This window comes from Panicum hallii, chromosome 9 (genome assembly GCF_002211085.1).
Source record: "Panicum hallii strain FIL2 chromosome 9, PHallii_v3.1, whole genome shotgun sequence".
In the NCBI taxonomy this organism is placed as follows: domain Eukaryota; kingdom Viridiplantae; phylum Streptophyta; class Magnoliopsida; order Poales; family Poaceae; genus Panicum; species Panicum hallii.
Genome location: NC_038050.1, coordinates 67637989 through 67651911, shown reverse-complemented (window position 1 = coordinate 67651911; position 13923 = coordinate 67637989). Strand labels below are relative to the sequence as shown.

At 47.3% G+C, this 13923-nt stretch overlaps 3 protein-coding genes across 3 annotated transcripts; 1 reads left to right on the top strand and 2 right to left on the bottom strand.

Moving 5' to 3' along the window:
- The first annotated feature begins 1856 nt into the window (after positions 1 to 1856).
- Positions 1857 to 3302, top strand: LOC112878061 (glutathione S-transferase T3-like). The gene is made up of 2 exons (XM_025942458.1): positions 1857 to 2476; positions 2569 to 3302. Exons 1-2 carry the CDS (start codon positions 1874 to 1876, stop codon positions 3100 to 3102), a joined length of 1137 nt encoding a protein of 378 aa, XP_025798243.1. The 5' UTR covers positions 1857 to 1873; the 3' UTR covers positions 3103 to 3302.
- A 1494-nt stretch (positions 3303 to 4796) lies between these two features.
- Positions 4797 to 5756, bottom strand: LOC112873374. Its single transcript, XM_025936340.1, has one exon. It carries the CDS (start codon positions 5754 to 5756, stop codon positions 4797 to 4799), a length of 960 nt encoding a protein of 319 aa, XP_025792125.1.
- A 3795-nt stretch (positions 5757 to 9551) lies between these two features.
- LOC112876500 (phytosulfokines 2) lies at positions 9552 to 10337 on the bottom strand. The gene is made up of 2 exons (XM_025940623.1): positions 10156 to 10337; positions 9552 to 10043 (listed from the first exon to the last, which is right to left on the bottom strand). The coding sequence occupies exons 1-2, from the start codon at positions 10285 to 10287 to the stop codon at positions 9870 to 9872; spliced, it is 306 nt and encodes a 101-aa protein (XP_025796408.1). The 5' UTR covers positions 10288 to 10337; the 3' UTR covers positions 9552 to 9869.
- Between the last annotated feature and the right edge of the window lie 3586 nt (positions 10338 to 13923).

Below are 13923 nucleotides of genomic sequence, written 5' to 3'. Positions count from 1 at the left end.
GGAGCAAAATGCCCATTCAGCGCGGGCGGTTGGGCGTCCATATCCACGGTCCAACCGTCTGACTCCTCCCCCCACTGACGACTCCAGCGCGCTTACGTAGCACGCGGCGGCGGCGGCGACGAGGAATACCGATCTGGCGACTCCCAAAGCGAGGAACGGGAGGGGAGGCAAATCCGCACCCGGTGAACCCAGCCGGAGGCGGCGCCGGGAAGGAGACGCGGAGAGAGGTGCCAAGGCCGGTGAACCCAGCAGGAGGCGGCGCCGGGAAGGAGACGCGCAGAGAGGTGCCAAGCCGAAGGCAGCTCGAGCGGAGAACGTTGGGGACGACGCTGTCAGCCCGGATCCGCCGTCAGCACCAAGCGCATCTTCCTCTTCCGCTCGCCCGCGCCGGTGAGCCGGCCCTAAATCTCCTCATAGCTTTGGTTAGGGTTTGGATCTTTCGTTAGGTTACGGTTTGGTTGGGATCGTTCGGTTGTTCGCCCCAAAATCTCGTGATATCCTCATTTGTTTCGAGCCGTTCGGTTATAGATTGGGGACAATACACGCTGATTAGTTTGTTAGAGCGGGTTAATCGGGGCTGGTTTATGAAAATCTTTGCATTGACTGGGTGAATTCGGAGGTGGGTGTAGCGGCGTAGTAGCCTGCGCTGCTACCCATAGGCCATCAGCCTATTGCGCGTGCACTGCATGTAGCAGCAAGGTCACCAGCTTGAACTTTGGGATGCTTAACTTTCTGTGCAGCACTCCGCGGTTGCCTCCCTTGGACTGAACATTTCTTCAGCTCCTGTATGTACCGCGATGCTATTTCGTACTGTCTTTGTGATGGTTTACTGCATTTGTTTTCGGCGCGGGGAGCAGTTTTGGTGTCAATTTCTGTTTGTCAACCATGTGGCTCTGTCAACTGTCCTTTGCCAAATTGATACAAGTTAATCTAGTTGACATTATTGATCAAACAAGAAGAATGGTTTATACTATTGTTTTTCAAGGATGTGTAGTCGACTCTGCTGCAATAAGTTTTGCCCACTTGGGTTGTGCAGTAGTATGAATTTGTGGTGTCCATTGTTGTTCGACAACAATGGCCTGTTATATCTTGAATCGTTTCGGAGTTCTGTTTACCCACCTTCACTACCTTTCAAGTTCTGAGGTATAGGAAAATTATGTTTGGAATTATTGTTTGTATTAGTTAGCTAGATTCATGAAATTGGCTCATCTTAAATTTCTGGCTTCATGTTCATTCGCTTCAAGTGTTTGATTTAGTGGAACTTTTTGCAGGAAAACCTTTCCAGTCTTTTATGTATACATATTGCTAGATCATTTCAAGTTATCTTTTCTGTCTTCTGTTTGGTAAGCTGGCAAATAAAGTTACACATGCGTCTCTTTTTGAGTTTGTAGCACAAGCAAGCTACTGATGTATTCTTGCTTTTTTAAAAATTTAGTTTCTTTCAACTGAATGATATATACTTGTTGAAGTTCTTTTTGAACCAATTTTTTTTGTGAATCTGAGATCTTAGTTGATGTTGCACCCTAATTCTTTATTATTTTGCTCACATGTCTCAAATGACAAATGAGATCATCATTTTTCCTATACAAAAACTGAAGGATACAAACAAAGCTGTACTGCTACTGTTTAAGTCCACTAAATGATAGGTGCTCTTGATTTTTAAATGAGTAGGTTCATGTTTTTATGTGTAAACTTTTCGTTGCTTTCTATATTCTACGTATGTGCCCTGTAGTTGAAGCAATTCGTTATACCCACCATGTCTGGTTTATTAGCTGTTTATTAGGCCATTATCATAGCTCTGTAACAGCATGTATTTCTTTTTGTAACCATATGTTGTAGGCAATGTAGGTTCCCGAAAACCCCAGGCAAGAGGATGGCCGATCCAAGGAATAACCTTCCACCCCACTCGAGCCAGGGCACCTCGAAGCCCCCAAATTATGGCTTCTTGGACCCAAGTGCTATGGCCGACCCTCAATTTGTTGCTTTTCTACAAGCTTCGTATGCTGCCCAAGTTGCCCAAGCTGCCCAACCTGCATATTTTTCAGCACCCGCGTATATAGACCTTGAGTCGTCCCCAGCTTCATGGCCACCACGCGCTACCAGCCTCGCCGCTTTGCATGCTCAGCTGCGTCCACCCATTGGCATCCCCGCCATGCCACCTACTCCAAACTTTGACAACAGCCCTACCCAAGTCAAAAGTCGAACCAGCAACTTCACAATTGCTGAGGACAAAGCTATATGTTCTGCCTTCATAAATGTGTCCAAAGATCCCATTGTCGGTGTGAATCAGAGTAGTGAAGCTTATTGGGACCGTGTGCACAAGTTCCTATATTCAAACACCCCAGTAGAGAGACAGAGGCCGGCACAGTCCATCCGGAAGCGCTGGGGAACTATCCAAAAAGATACTGCAAGGTTTTGTTTCTACAAAGCCGAACAAGACAGGAAAAATCAATCCGGCAAGACGGAAGAAGATAGGGTGAGTATCATAGTATTAGTAAACAACATATATTTTGATCATGCTGCTTTGGTACAGATGGTGTCTCATATAGCTGTTTCCTGTTGTTACAGATTGAAGATGCGAAGAAGCAGTACCATGCCCTTGTTGGGAAGCCATTCGCATTCATGCATTGCTGGGAATCACTTCATGGCCAAAGGAAGTGGCTGGACCTTGTGGGGGCAAAAGGAAAAGACGCGGACAACAATGGTGAAGAGTCAACACCTGATCTTGTAGACCTTGGCTTCCCTGAAGAAGATGCAAATGACAGTCGTCCAATTGGCCGAGATTCTGCGAAGAAGAGAAGGAGCAGTGACCTGCAGTCATCTTCTACAGCTTCCGCTTACGTGGAAGTCCTTCAAAAAATGACAGACCACAAAGGAAAACAAATTGTGGCGGAGGTGGAGTGGGCTACTGCTTTCAACGATCGCGAAGATCGGAAGCTCACTTTGGAAGAGAAGAAAAGGGAAGATGGGATCATGAAAATGGATCTATCTGCGCTCGATCCATATCAGCGGAGGTACTTTCGTCGGGAGATCAAGGCGATCCTTGCAAGGACACGTGCTGACGACGATGAGCAGGAAATGGACGATGACTTTGGCGCTTGAAGCCACGTACCTTCTGCTGCCTACTTCGTCCGCAATGGTTGTTTCAATTTTATGTAGTCTTGTACTGTATGACCTAATAAAAGGTGTTGCCGTGAGTAGAGAAACATCATTTTTTATGTATTGTACACTGTCCGAAACTTTTACGTGAGCTTGTTCTGTATTGTTTAGGAAAAACTTTCGTAACGGTTGATGTGTAGCAATAAATGTTGGTAATGTGTCTATGTCTGGCCGAACCGTCCAGTATCCACAAGATGGTCCGAGTCCGCAAAAATGTCATCCAATATCAGCACTTGCTTTGTCCTATGTACTGTGTCAAATCGCAAGCAGGAAAACACACTGAAAGCGCATTTGATTTCCTTAACCACTCCCGAAATCTGTGTCTATGAAGATCAAGGCTGAAGATCAAGGCTCATGGTATACAAGGTATAGGTTGAAGATCAAGGTATAGGCTGTGGATTTCCGTTTATCGTATACAAGGTATAGGTTGAAGATCAAGGCTCATGGTACCGTGGCTATGAATCATGTGGAACTCCAGATGTGAAAGAAGAGAAAAACCCAGCTGCTGGTCCAGGAAGAATGTCACTTAGCTTACCGACCTGGCCATCAGAGAGCATGGACCCCCATCTCGATGTGTTCTCCCCAAATTTGCTCCCGACCTGATGAATAGCATGACATGGGATACTTAGTTGAATATACCAGTTAAAAGAAACATGCCAGATTTTAGGTGGTGTAAATAAGATTCGTGAATGGTGTTGACAGAACACCAGAACTGAATTTCACTAAAAGAAAAAGAAATATTTCTTCCCATTTCCAAAGCTCAAGGATTAATGAAAAATCAAAAGTTCAGACAAGACCCTGTTGGCTTCCGAAAGAAAATGTTATGTCCTAGTGATAAACTGATAATCACACAGTTTAGACCAGTTAGTGCTCAATTCATTTCCCATGCTTCCAAACGAAAATGTTATGCCCTAGTGATAATTTTCTAAGCATTTCGTATCATAATAACCAAAACTTCCTCAACTAGGCAGAATGACACTGTGTGAGGATGGAACACTGAATATGCCTCAATAAAGTAAGCTCTTGACATTTAGCACATAAACCACTGCTATCAAGATCACTGCCAATTACATGCTCCAGAATAATGGCATAAAAATACATCAGGTTTTACTACCCATCCATGAATATCTTATCAACAAATAGTGTTATGCATACTTTTGTTGTTATCATACTGTTTTCTCCTGAAGGAAGACTTGGTGACAGTGCTTGCTAAAGAATCCTGTTTTGTCTGTGTTTCAGTAGTGTTGGTGGAAGAACTTTTGCCTCCTGATAGCACATCACCAATGAAACGCAAGTCTAGCAGTATTTGCAGAACTCCTTTCTCTGAAACCCGAGAATTCCCAGATTCAATAGATACAAGGAATTTTTCATAAATATTAAACAAACTAGTTTTGTGCTTGAAATAAGGCTTGAAATAAGGCTTTGATCCACGCCTTTTCCATGTCCAAGCATAGCACAGCAACAAAATGAAAGCTTCTTGTTTCGTTGCTTCCTGACCGGCAAATTAATTCCATGAGGAAGCCTCGAAGCCCGGCCTGTACAAGAGACCGTATCAGTGGGTGATCGTAACGGTGGATATAAAGAGAGCTACGTGCACAACATTGAGTAAAGTTAACGTACCATAATCGTGCACCCGATTAGTTCGAGCGTCGACGACAATTTGCCCACACATGCTCCACCAAATCATCATGAAGTTGATGGTGCGTTGTTTTGCTTTGGATGAGCTTGTGCCTTGCTATCAACTCCTCTATGCGAGGAATATTTCTTCCTGTGCCAAGGTTAGGATCGGTAGCGTCATCATAGTCTTCCCACCTTGGAAGTGGGAACTCCCTCTCATCTTCGATGGTCATGTTGTGAAGAATTATGCAACATTCCATGACGGATTTGAGCACACTTGGTTTCCAAAGCCGAGCTGGCTGGGCAACAATCCTGTACCTAGCTTGAAGTACACCAAATGCCCTTTCAACATCTTTTCTGCACTCTGCTTGCTTGAGTGTAAAGAATTTTTGCTCTTCAGTTATAGGACAATGCACTCCCTTCACAAGGGTAACCCACTCAGGATATATACCATCAGCAAGGTAGTAACCCATGTCATATGAATTTCCATTGACGGTGAAGTTAACAGGAGGGGCATTACCTTGAGCCAGGTCATCAAACAAGTGAGAGCGGTGCAACACGTTGATGTCATTGCATGATCCGGGGATGCCAAAATTAGCATGCCATATCCAGAGGTCCGATGAAGCCACGGCCTCTAGAATGACAGTGGGGTGCTGACAATGACCACTATAGAAGCCGTGCCATCCAGTAGGGCATTTGTCCCATTGCCAGTGCATGCAATCCAAACTTCCAAGCATGCCAGGGAAGCCCCTGCTCTCACCTATTTCCAGCAGCCTTGCAACATCTTGAGCATTAGGACGGCGGAGATACTCATCACCAAATAAGCGGATTATTGCCCAAGCAAATTTCTGTGTTGCTTCTGCAATTGTAGTCTTTCCCATCCTAAGTTTCTCATCAAGCTCGTCTGCTGAATTGCCGTTGGCCAGCATCCTCAATGCAGCTGTAACCTTTTGCCTAGGGGTGCAGCCTAAGAGACCCATTGCGTCCGGGTTTTGCCTGAAGTAGTAGTAGTTTGAAGCAATTGTTGTTGTGATTCGGGTTTTGCCTGAAGTAGTAGTAGTTTGAAGCAATTGTTGTTGTGATCCGGTGGAACAATCATTTTGTCATCCTGAACCTACAAGCATGAGGTCAATCATTATATAAATATTGTGTACATCAAGTGTAAGTCTGCACAAAACAGGTAAATAGAAATAAAAAATCATCACACCACCAAACGTCTTGATGAGGCAGTAGCATATTCAGACATTAGCAAGGCAATGAAAAACATGGAAACGGAAGATTGGCATTTAAGTTTTCATAATATTGGTAGATGTCTTATAATCACAAACGCGATGATATACAAAACGCCGTACCATACACACACACTCTAATTAATTAAGAGGTAGCAGGCTGCAGGCTGCACTAATAACCGGACCATTGCCATGTCAAAAGGATTGAGAGCAACCAACGTGCTCCAACAATGCAGAGCTACAACACGCTATTGCTAAAAAAATAAGGCCGGTCAATATTTACAAGCAGCCCAAACCTTCTTCTAAACGCTTGGTCGTCGTAAACATGGATGTCGTTGAAGTAGTCTTGCCCAAGCCGGGCGTCGCCTTCGTGTAGCCCTCGCAGGACAACTTGGCGACCCATCACGGAGCCTCTCCTTGTCCTCGGTTCGCGTTGCACACAAAGCTCCATCGGGTCACCAAAGACGGCCAAGTCTTCGTCGTCATCGTCGCACGAATAGGCGGGGTACGCGTCCCGTGCGACGAACTTGCGAAAAAGTCGGAGCGCCATGGATCCTTGCAGGTTCTGGGGGCTAAGGTCGAAGGTGAAAGCAATGTACACCTCCCACCATCGCCAGAGAAGGGGCGGCAATGGAAGGAAACTTTTTAGGCTGCCGCCCCTGCCCTGCAATGCTCCCCCCGCGCCGCCGCCCTAAACCCCTGCCCTGCTCCCCCGCTCGCCGCCCCTTCTCCTGCTCCCCCCGCGCCGTCGCCCCTCCTCCTGCTCCCCCCGCGCGCCGCCCCTTCTCCAGCCCCTCTGCCCGCGGCGCCGCCCCTTCTCCTACTCCCCGCGCCGCCCCTTCTCCTGCTCCCCCGCGCGCCGCCCCTCCTCCTGCTCCCCCCCCCGCGCCGCCGCCCCTCCTCCTGCTCCCCCCGCGCGCCGCCCTCCTCCTGCTCCCCCCGCGCCGCCGCCGCTTCTCCTGCTCCCCCCCGCGCAGCTGCCCCTGCTCGGCTGCTCCCCCCGCGCGCCGCCGCCCTCTGCTCCTCCCCACGCCCCGCGCGCCGCCGCCCCCGCGCGCCGCCGCCCCCTGCTCCTGCTCCCCCCGCGCGCCGCCCCTTCTCTTGCTCCCCCCGCGCGCCGCCGCCCCTGCTCGGCTGCTCCCCCCACGCACCGCCGCCCTCTGCTCCTCCCCACGCGCCGGCCCTGCTCCCCCCGCGCGCCGCCGCCCCCTGCTCCTGCTCCCCCGCGCGCCGCCCCTTCTCCTGCTCCCCCCGCGCCGTCGCCCCCTGCTCGGCTGCTGCACCCGCGCGACACCGCCCGCTGCTCCTGCTACCCCCGCGCGCCGCGGCACGCTGCCCCTGCTCCTTCCAACTGGCCGACGATGGCGTCGCGTGCGAAACGAAAGAGGTTGGGGAAATTTCCCACACCCCGCGCCAATGTCCCATGGCCGCCCGCCCACGCTGAATGGGCATTTTGCTCCACGCGTTGCTCCAGCTGCTGGGCCGTCGGCGTGGTGGCCCATTTCAAAAAACCTGACATGCTCCACCCGTTGCTCCAGCCGCTGGCGTCGGTCTTACGGACTAGGCCGGGAAGAACACCCCGGTTGTCAAAACAGTTTTTGGGCTCAATCATGCGATCAGACCTTTTGGACAGAGAAAACTTCAGGAGAAATAAAAGGAGAGTACCTGATCCAGAGAGTAAGATACAACATTATTCATTGCCTACTAGATGCTGGCTGATGTCTTTGGTAGATATAAACTACTTTTTTTAGTCATCAGGTTAGGTTGTTAGGTTTGTGATGTGTGGGCATCCAGTTCTGACTTCATTCAGTGGCAAAATATAAATGACTACTCTGCTAAAAGACAATGGCCACAAAGAAAAAGAAATAAGGTCAGCGACTACATTGACCTCTGGCCTAAAATGGTACGTACTCGGCCAATGCACGATATTTGCAAACCCGACCTAGTTGTACATGAACTGCCCTTAAATAGATTAGGTATGAGTTTTTTTTAATAAATTAGGTATGATTTTTTGTTTGTTGACTCAGATTAGGTATGAGTGGTTTCGGGCGAATCAGATTAGGAGGAGGCCAATCTTCGGTTTCGGGCGGTGTGGTGCCCCGGATGGATCTCAGTTTCTTATGAATTTCCTTTTATAGCAAGTTGTGTGAGTTTATCCTCTTTGTGTAATCGCAAGTTTGTAAGATCTGAACTTCTTCTTCTAACATGATTTGGCAGTGCTGTGCCCTCTTTTCAAAAAAAAAGGTATGAGTTGTTGTACCACGAATCTAAAACTCCAACTTGATCTCAAACTTGGTGTGTCTCAACAGCCTCCAGTAGCAAAGTGCAGTCCGGCCAAATGAATTCTTCAACTGACTGAAGAACGGTGACTTGTACTACGCAGCTGTCGTAATAGGTGATCAGTTTATCTGGAATGGCATCAACTGCCAGTCAGTCAAAAACTGCTCCCTGCAGAGCGATCAGAGACCGAACGACTCTTCAGACCGGCTATAAATACCAGATGCACGTACAGAGTTGACCAGCCAGGCCCTGGCGTCTGCCTGACTGGCATCGTGCACGTTCAGATTCAACTACCGTGACAGGTTCATTATCAATTGGTTGCGACGCGAAGGACCGGACCAAGCGGAATGAAAAGTCGACGGGTTATAACACCCGGTTGTTGAGCCTGCCGGACGATCAGTGATGGCCTCGATAGTCCTGTCAGCTCTGAACGGTTGGACGAACAATGCAGCAGGCAGCTTGATCGATCTGTCGAGTTGGCTAACAAGCAATTAGCCTGGCTAACCGCCGTCCTTCATGCGAAGCTTTTAATCAACTAGAGTAGCGTACACAGGTTCAGCACAAATATACTTTTCGATCGGTGGATATTCTTTCTGTCAAGACTTAAATCATCTGATTGTAGATAGCTTTCTTTTAGACTTGAAGATAACTTACTTGAGGACTCAAGTACAAGGGCAGCTATTATGATCAACGAATGTGTATTCCGTCTATTCACTCCTTAAGTCTCAAAGAACCAAGAACAGCAATGAGAAATGATGTGTGGCCTTCTCAAGTTCTCACTGTGGAAGGCGCAACAGTGAGGTTAAGTGTACTTGATGAACTTGAACTTGGGCACCCCACATCAGCTTGTTTTGGCGCTACTGATGAAAATTTTTGCATACAGTCTGCATAATGATAGTCTCAACTTTTAAATGTGAATTATTCATTGATTAGGGAAACATGTAGGTTTTGCATACATTTGCTATTGTTCATGTTTTTTAGAGTCTGATTTAGATGTTAGTACATGAGGAAAAAGGCTAATTTGTCAGCTTGTCCAAAACGACGTATATTTTAAATTGAAGGAGTATTTACTAGGCAAAAAAGTAATTATCAGGTAGGATCCAAACTGAATGACATGAACATACTAATTTCATTGTTAATCAAGAACTGGCCCGATTAGAATATGCCCCGAGAACCGCTGGTGACCTCAGTATTTAGCGATCGTCATCAGTGGTTTTCAAAATTATGAGCAACGATTTTCGTCCATTCTTGACTGGGAGAAGACAATGGAGACAACCAGAGTTTCTTACAACTGAAGCACAGGACTACACTTGCTGATTCAGTATTTACAGGGAGTACAGTATAATAGTCTAGAATTTCCATTTAGCGTCTCAAGCCAAGATCATGGATACCATTCCAGGTCGTACAAATACATGAGCTCGAGAAGCTGATGGAAATCACACGGGCGACTAAGGTACTCCTACATATGAAGATGATCCACTGCTGACAGAGCTGCAGAACTTCAGGTAAGCTAGTAGCTCGTGGACCATGCGAAATTCTTTTCTTCTGAACTTCACTGTTCGGCGTGAGCCTGCACACTAGTGGCTAGTTGTGCTTCCCCTGGGTGTAGATGTAGTCGGTGTGAGCGACCAGTGTCCTCCTCATGAGACACTCCTCCCCCTCGCACTCCTCCATCGCCTCAGGCTCTGCCTCATGCATTTCCATCCCGGGCACCGAGCCACTCTTCTCGTCGCCAACTACGGTCGCGGAGACAGCGAGCTGCAAGAAGTAGCACAGCGAAACATTGTAAGATGGCCAGCAATGGTGGCAAATCTCGTTGCGCAGCTGGAAACAAGAATGAGAAAACATGAACTCCCGAATGGATGGGTACCTGTGGCATGTGGTCCTTCGATCCTGGTGCCGGCCTTGCTGCCTGGACACTTGCAGCGCAGACGAGGAAGAGCAGAGCTGCCACCAAGAGGAGAGTAGGAGCCTGCAGCTGCTGCTTGGAGCTGGAGGCCATCTCTGAAGGTCCTCGTTCTATCTGTCTCTGAGGATGTTCAGGGTAGTTGTCTTATTAGCCTTGCATAAGCTTGCGGCCATGGGGGCTACCTATTTATAAGCAGCGGCCACATGGGCTCACCGTCCGCGCCGGAAACGGGCCACGAGATGAGATAGCGACCACTATAATGCAGCAAGAGCGAAGCGAGATGCTGCCGTAGCCGGAAGGCACCCTCGGTGTTCGCTCGAATCCTCAGATGACGACACGTAGCAAGCGCCGGATTGCGCCAGAATCTTCCTGTCGTCTTCAACCACGCAGCAAGCTGTGCATGCGGAAGATGTGCGTGCAGACATGGTTGCGATATATATGAACGCATGTGTTTGGACACGCTTTGGTTCATTGTTTTCTTCTTCTTCTTCTTCTTGGTTTGTTTGGTTCACACTTCGCACTTGGCTGCGGATCGATCAGAGGAACAACCCCGGTTGGAGGAGGTTCAGCAACTCTACTGAACAGCATGGCGTCGTGAAAGAGTCGGTACGTAACTACGTATGGCTTGAGTTGAACGACCTGACGCCGGTCCCGTCGATCAACCCCCTTCTAGATGATGGAGCCGAACCATTGACTGCGTGATCGTGGGAGGTACACGTCCGTCGTCCCGGCGACCGGGCCCCTTGACAGCGCCGGATCGCCGTCGTTGGGCTGGTTCCTGTAGCCGGGTACCGTCCCAGGCATGGAACGCGGATCCATCGAACAGCACCTGCAGGGTGGTGTACGGGACGTGGATCGGCAGCCAACCAGCCCCCTCCACAGCCTCCCGCGCGCCGAGGCAAGGCGGACCGCCGGCCGGACCCGCACCCGTGCTTGCCGCGCGCGCAGGTCAGGCGCGCGCGCGACGTCGCGACCGGCGACGAGGACGAGCACGTGGACGCGCGCCGCTGCCTGCATCTCATGCTACCGGATCACGCTGCGTGCGCGTCGTCGAGCAGCGTGGCGCCTCTCCGCGCCCTGCTGGCGCCTGCATGGCCAGATCTCGGCCCGCGCCGGCGGCGCCGCTCGGCTAGTGGATGGCTGGGGCGCTCGGCGCGGCGGCGCAAGTTGAGTTGGCCGGCTCGCGACCGCGCCAGATATTTGGAGCCGTGCGGACGCTGGCACGCATGGAGTGGCTCGGAGCGTCCGCCCCCACGTGAAGAGCACAGGAAGCGTGGTGCGTGCGGCCGGCCGGGCCGTGCCTACTGTGTGGCGTGGACGCAGGGCATTCAATTTTCAGTGATCGCATTCGTCCCTCAGCGAGTGACTTTCTTTTAAAAAAACGGCAGGAGCACTGCCAACTCATTTCAGAAAGTGAAGCTATGTTTCTACAGTCCACTAAAAAGATATTACATAAAACGACAAACATTGAAACTCACAAAAGAAGCGGAAATAACATACTCCCTCTGTCTTTTTTTTTTATCTATCGCTTGACAAATAACAAGCACGCTTCCTATGGATAAAAAAGACGGAGGGAGTAGGGCAATCCTGATCCATGATATATGTAGATAGATAGTGTCTATATTGCATATCATCAATCATAGTGTTTATATTGCCTATCATCAAGATACCATCTTTAGAGCCTACACTCTGCAACCTGATGTTTTGGTGTGAATTCCTATTAAACTCACTCTCTTCCCTCCACCTATCATATTTATTATTTTATTTATTATGAAGATACAACTTCACTCTCAATGCACAACTTGTAGTATATGTGTTGACACTGGATCTTGCATGCATGAGGCCAATCTGAGTGGGAGTTTCATAAAAAATTTTATAAGTATTAAATATCATGCCACGTCAGCAAATTTGCTGACATGACAGGATCATTGCGAGGAGAGAGAAGAGGGAGTTTCATGGGACACAAGAGGAGTTTCATCACCATATATGTTGGATCAATGTATTTTAGATTCTTCTTGATCTGCAAGGTGAAACCAACGCTATTGAATAATTTGTAAAAGGGAAAACTGTTTAGAATGGAACACAATGCAGACAACCATATGGAAGAAAGAGCTCAGTAATCTTCACATATATGGTACCATATATATGGTAATCTTTACATATATGATATCTCTTTCTACTCTCTTATTTATTATGGTACCATATAAACTAAAAATACTATATATAACGGTATAATTAGTACTATAAAACTATCGTATATGGAGTGGAGGGTTGGGATTCCTAACGCATTACGTCACGCTCGGCACCCTCAAAGCCAAGCCCTAAGTCCAACTTTCAGCTTTCAAGTGGTGGGGGCTCGATGCATGATCGGACGCTACTGTACTCCGTGCGCCCTGAACCTGATGATCCTATCCTATCGAAGTGTGAACACAGGCAAACCGGGGCTTTTATTGCGCGGGTAGCATTGATGCGTGGGCGAAAAGGGTTTTTAATGCCCAGGAAGAATGTCCGGGCAAGTTGCGATCCGCCACACCCACACAAACTGATGCATGGCTCGTGATGCTGATGTGGGTTTTGGGTGTGTTTTTCTTTTCGGTGCGGTGGGGCCATGGACCAAATCGTTTATTCGGCCCGATTAAGATGGGAGGGTTGTAATAAGAAAAGAAAAAAAATCCTTTTTATCTTTCTAAACTTCAGACCGAGTCCACATTTCCTCCCGGATGATATCTAGCTGTTTTCCTAGGTGGTTTTTATATTTTTCATTTATGTTTATTTCGGCAGAATCTTTAAAAATTTATAGTAAATTATAAAAAAAATATAAAATAAAAAATATAATTTTGTTGGACTCCAAATGGATAGATCTATGCAGTGCACATATGATATGGTATAATTTAGTACAAAGGTTTTGCTGTAATTTTAGATATATACTTTTCTATAATTAATCCATAGCTACAGTTTCTGTAGTCCAATTATGGTGAAATTTTTATGGTAAATTAAAAATTATATGCTTGAGATTTATTAAAAATTTCATGCTCATTGGATCATGTATGACTGAGTTATAGATTTATCTATATAAACCTAGATAAATTTATAAATCAGTCATACATGATGCAATGAGAATGAAATTTTTAATATAGCTTAGATATGTAATTATTAGATCATTATAAAAATTTCAACATAATTGGGCCAAGAAAACTGTAGCTATGAATTAATTATAGAAAAGTATGTTTCTAAAACTACAACAACAACTTTGTATTAAATTATACTATATCATATGTTCATTGCATAGATTTAGTCATGTGGAGTCTAATAAAATTAAATTTCTATTTTATATTTTTTTCTGTCATTTACTATAATTTTTTAAAATTCAGCCAAAATAAACATAAAAGAATAATAATAGAAAAACCACCTAGAAAACAGTGAGGGAGGTCACGTGTCCGGTATCGTGAGTCCGAGGAATCCGGACGGACGGTTTTATTATCTAGCGAGAAAACGCGAACTCGGCTCAAAATTTCAGACGGACGGTTTTATTATCTAGCGAGAAAACGCAAACTCGGCCTAAACTTTAGGAGGTAGAAAGGACTTTTTCCAAAAAGAAAATAGGGAGGGTTCAGTGTCTCGGACCGGTTTCGGCCCAAGTAAGTCGTCGGCTCGTCCCAAGTAACTGGGCTGGAAGGCAAGGCGGCAACTCGGTACGGGCCTGCGGGGACCCTCTCTTTTTGAGTTGGG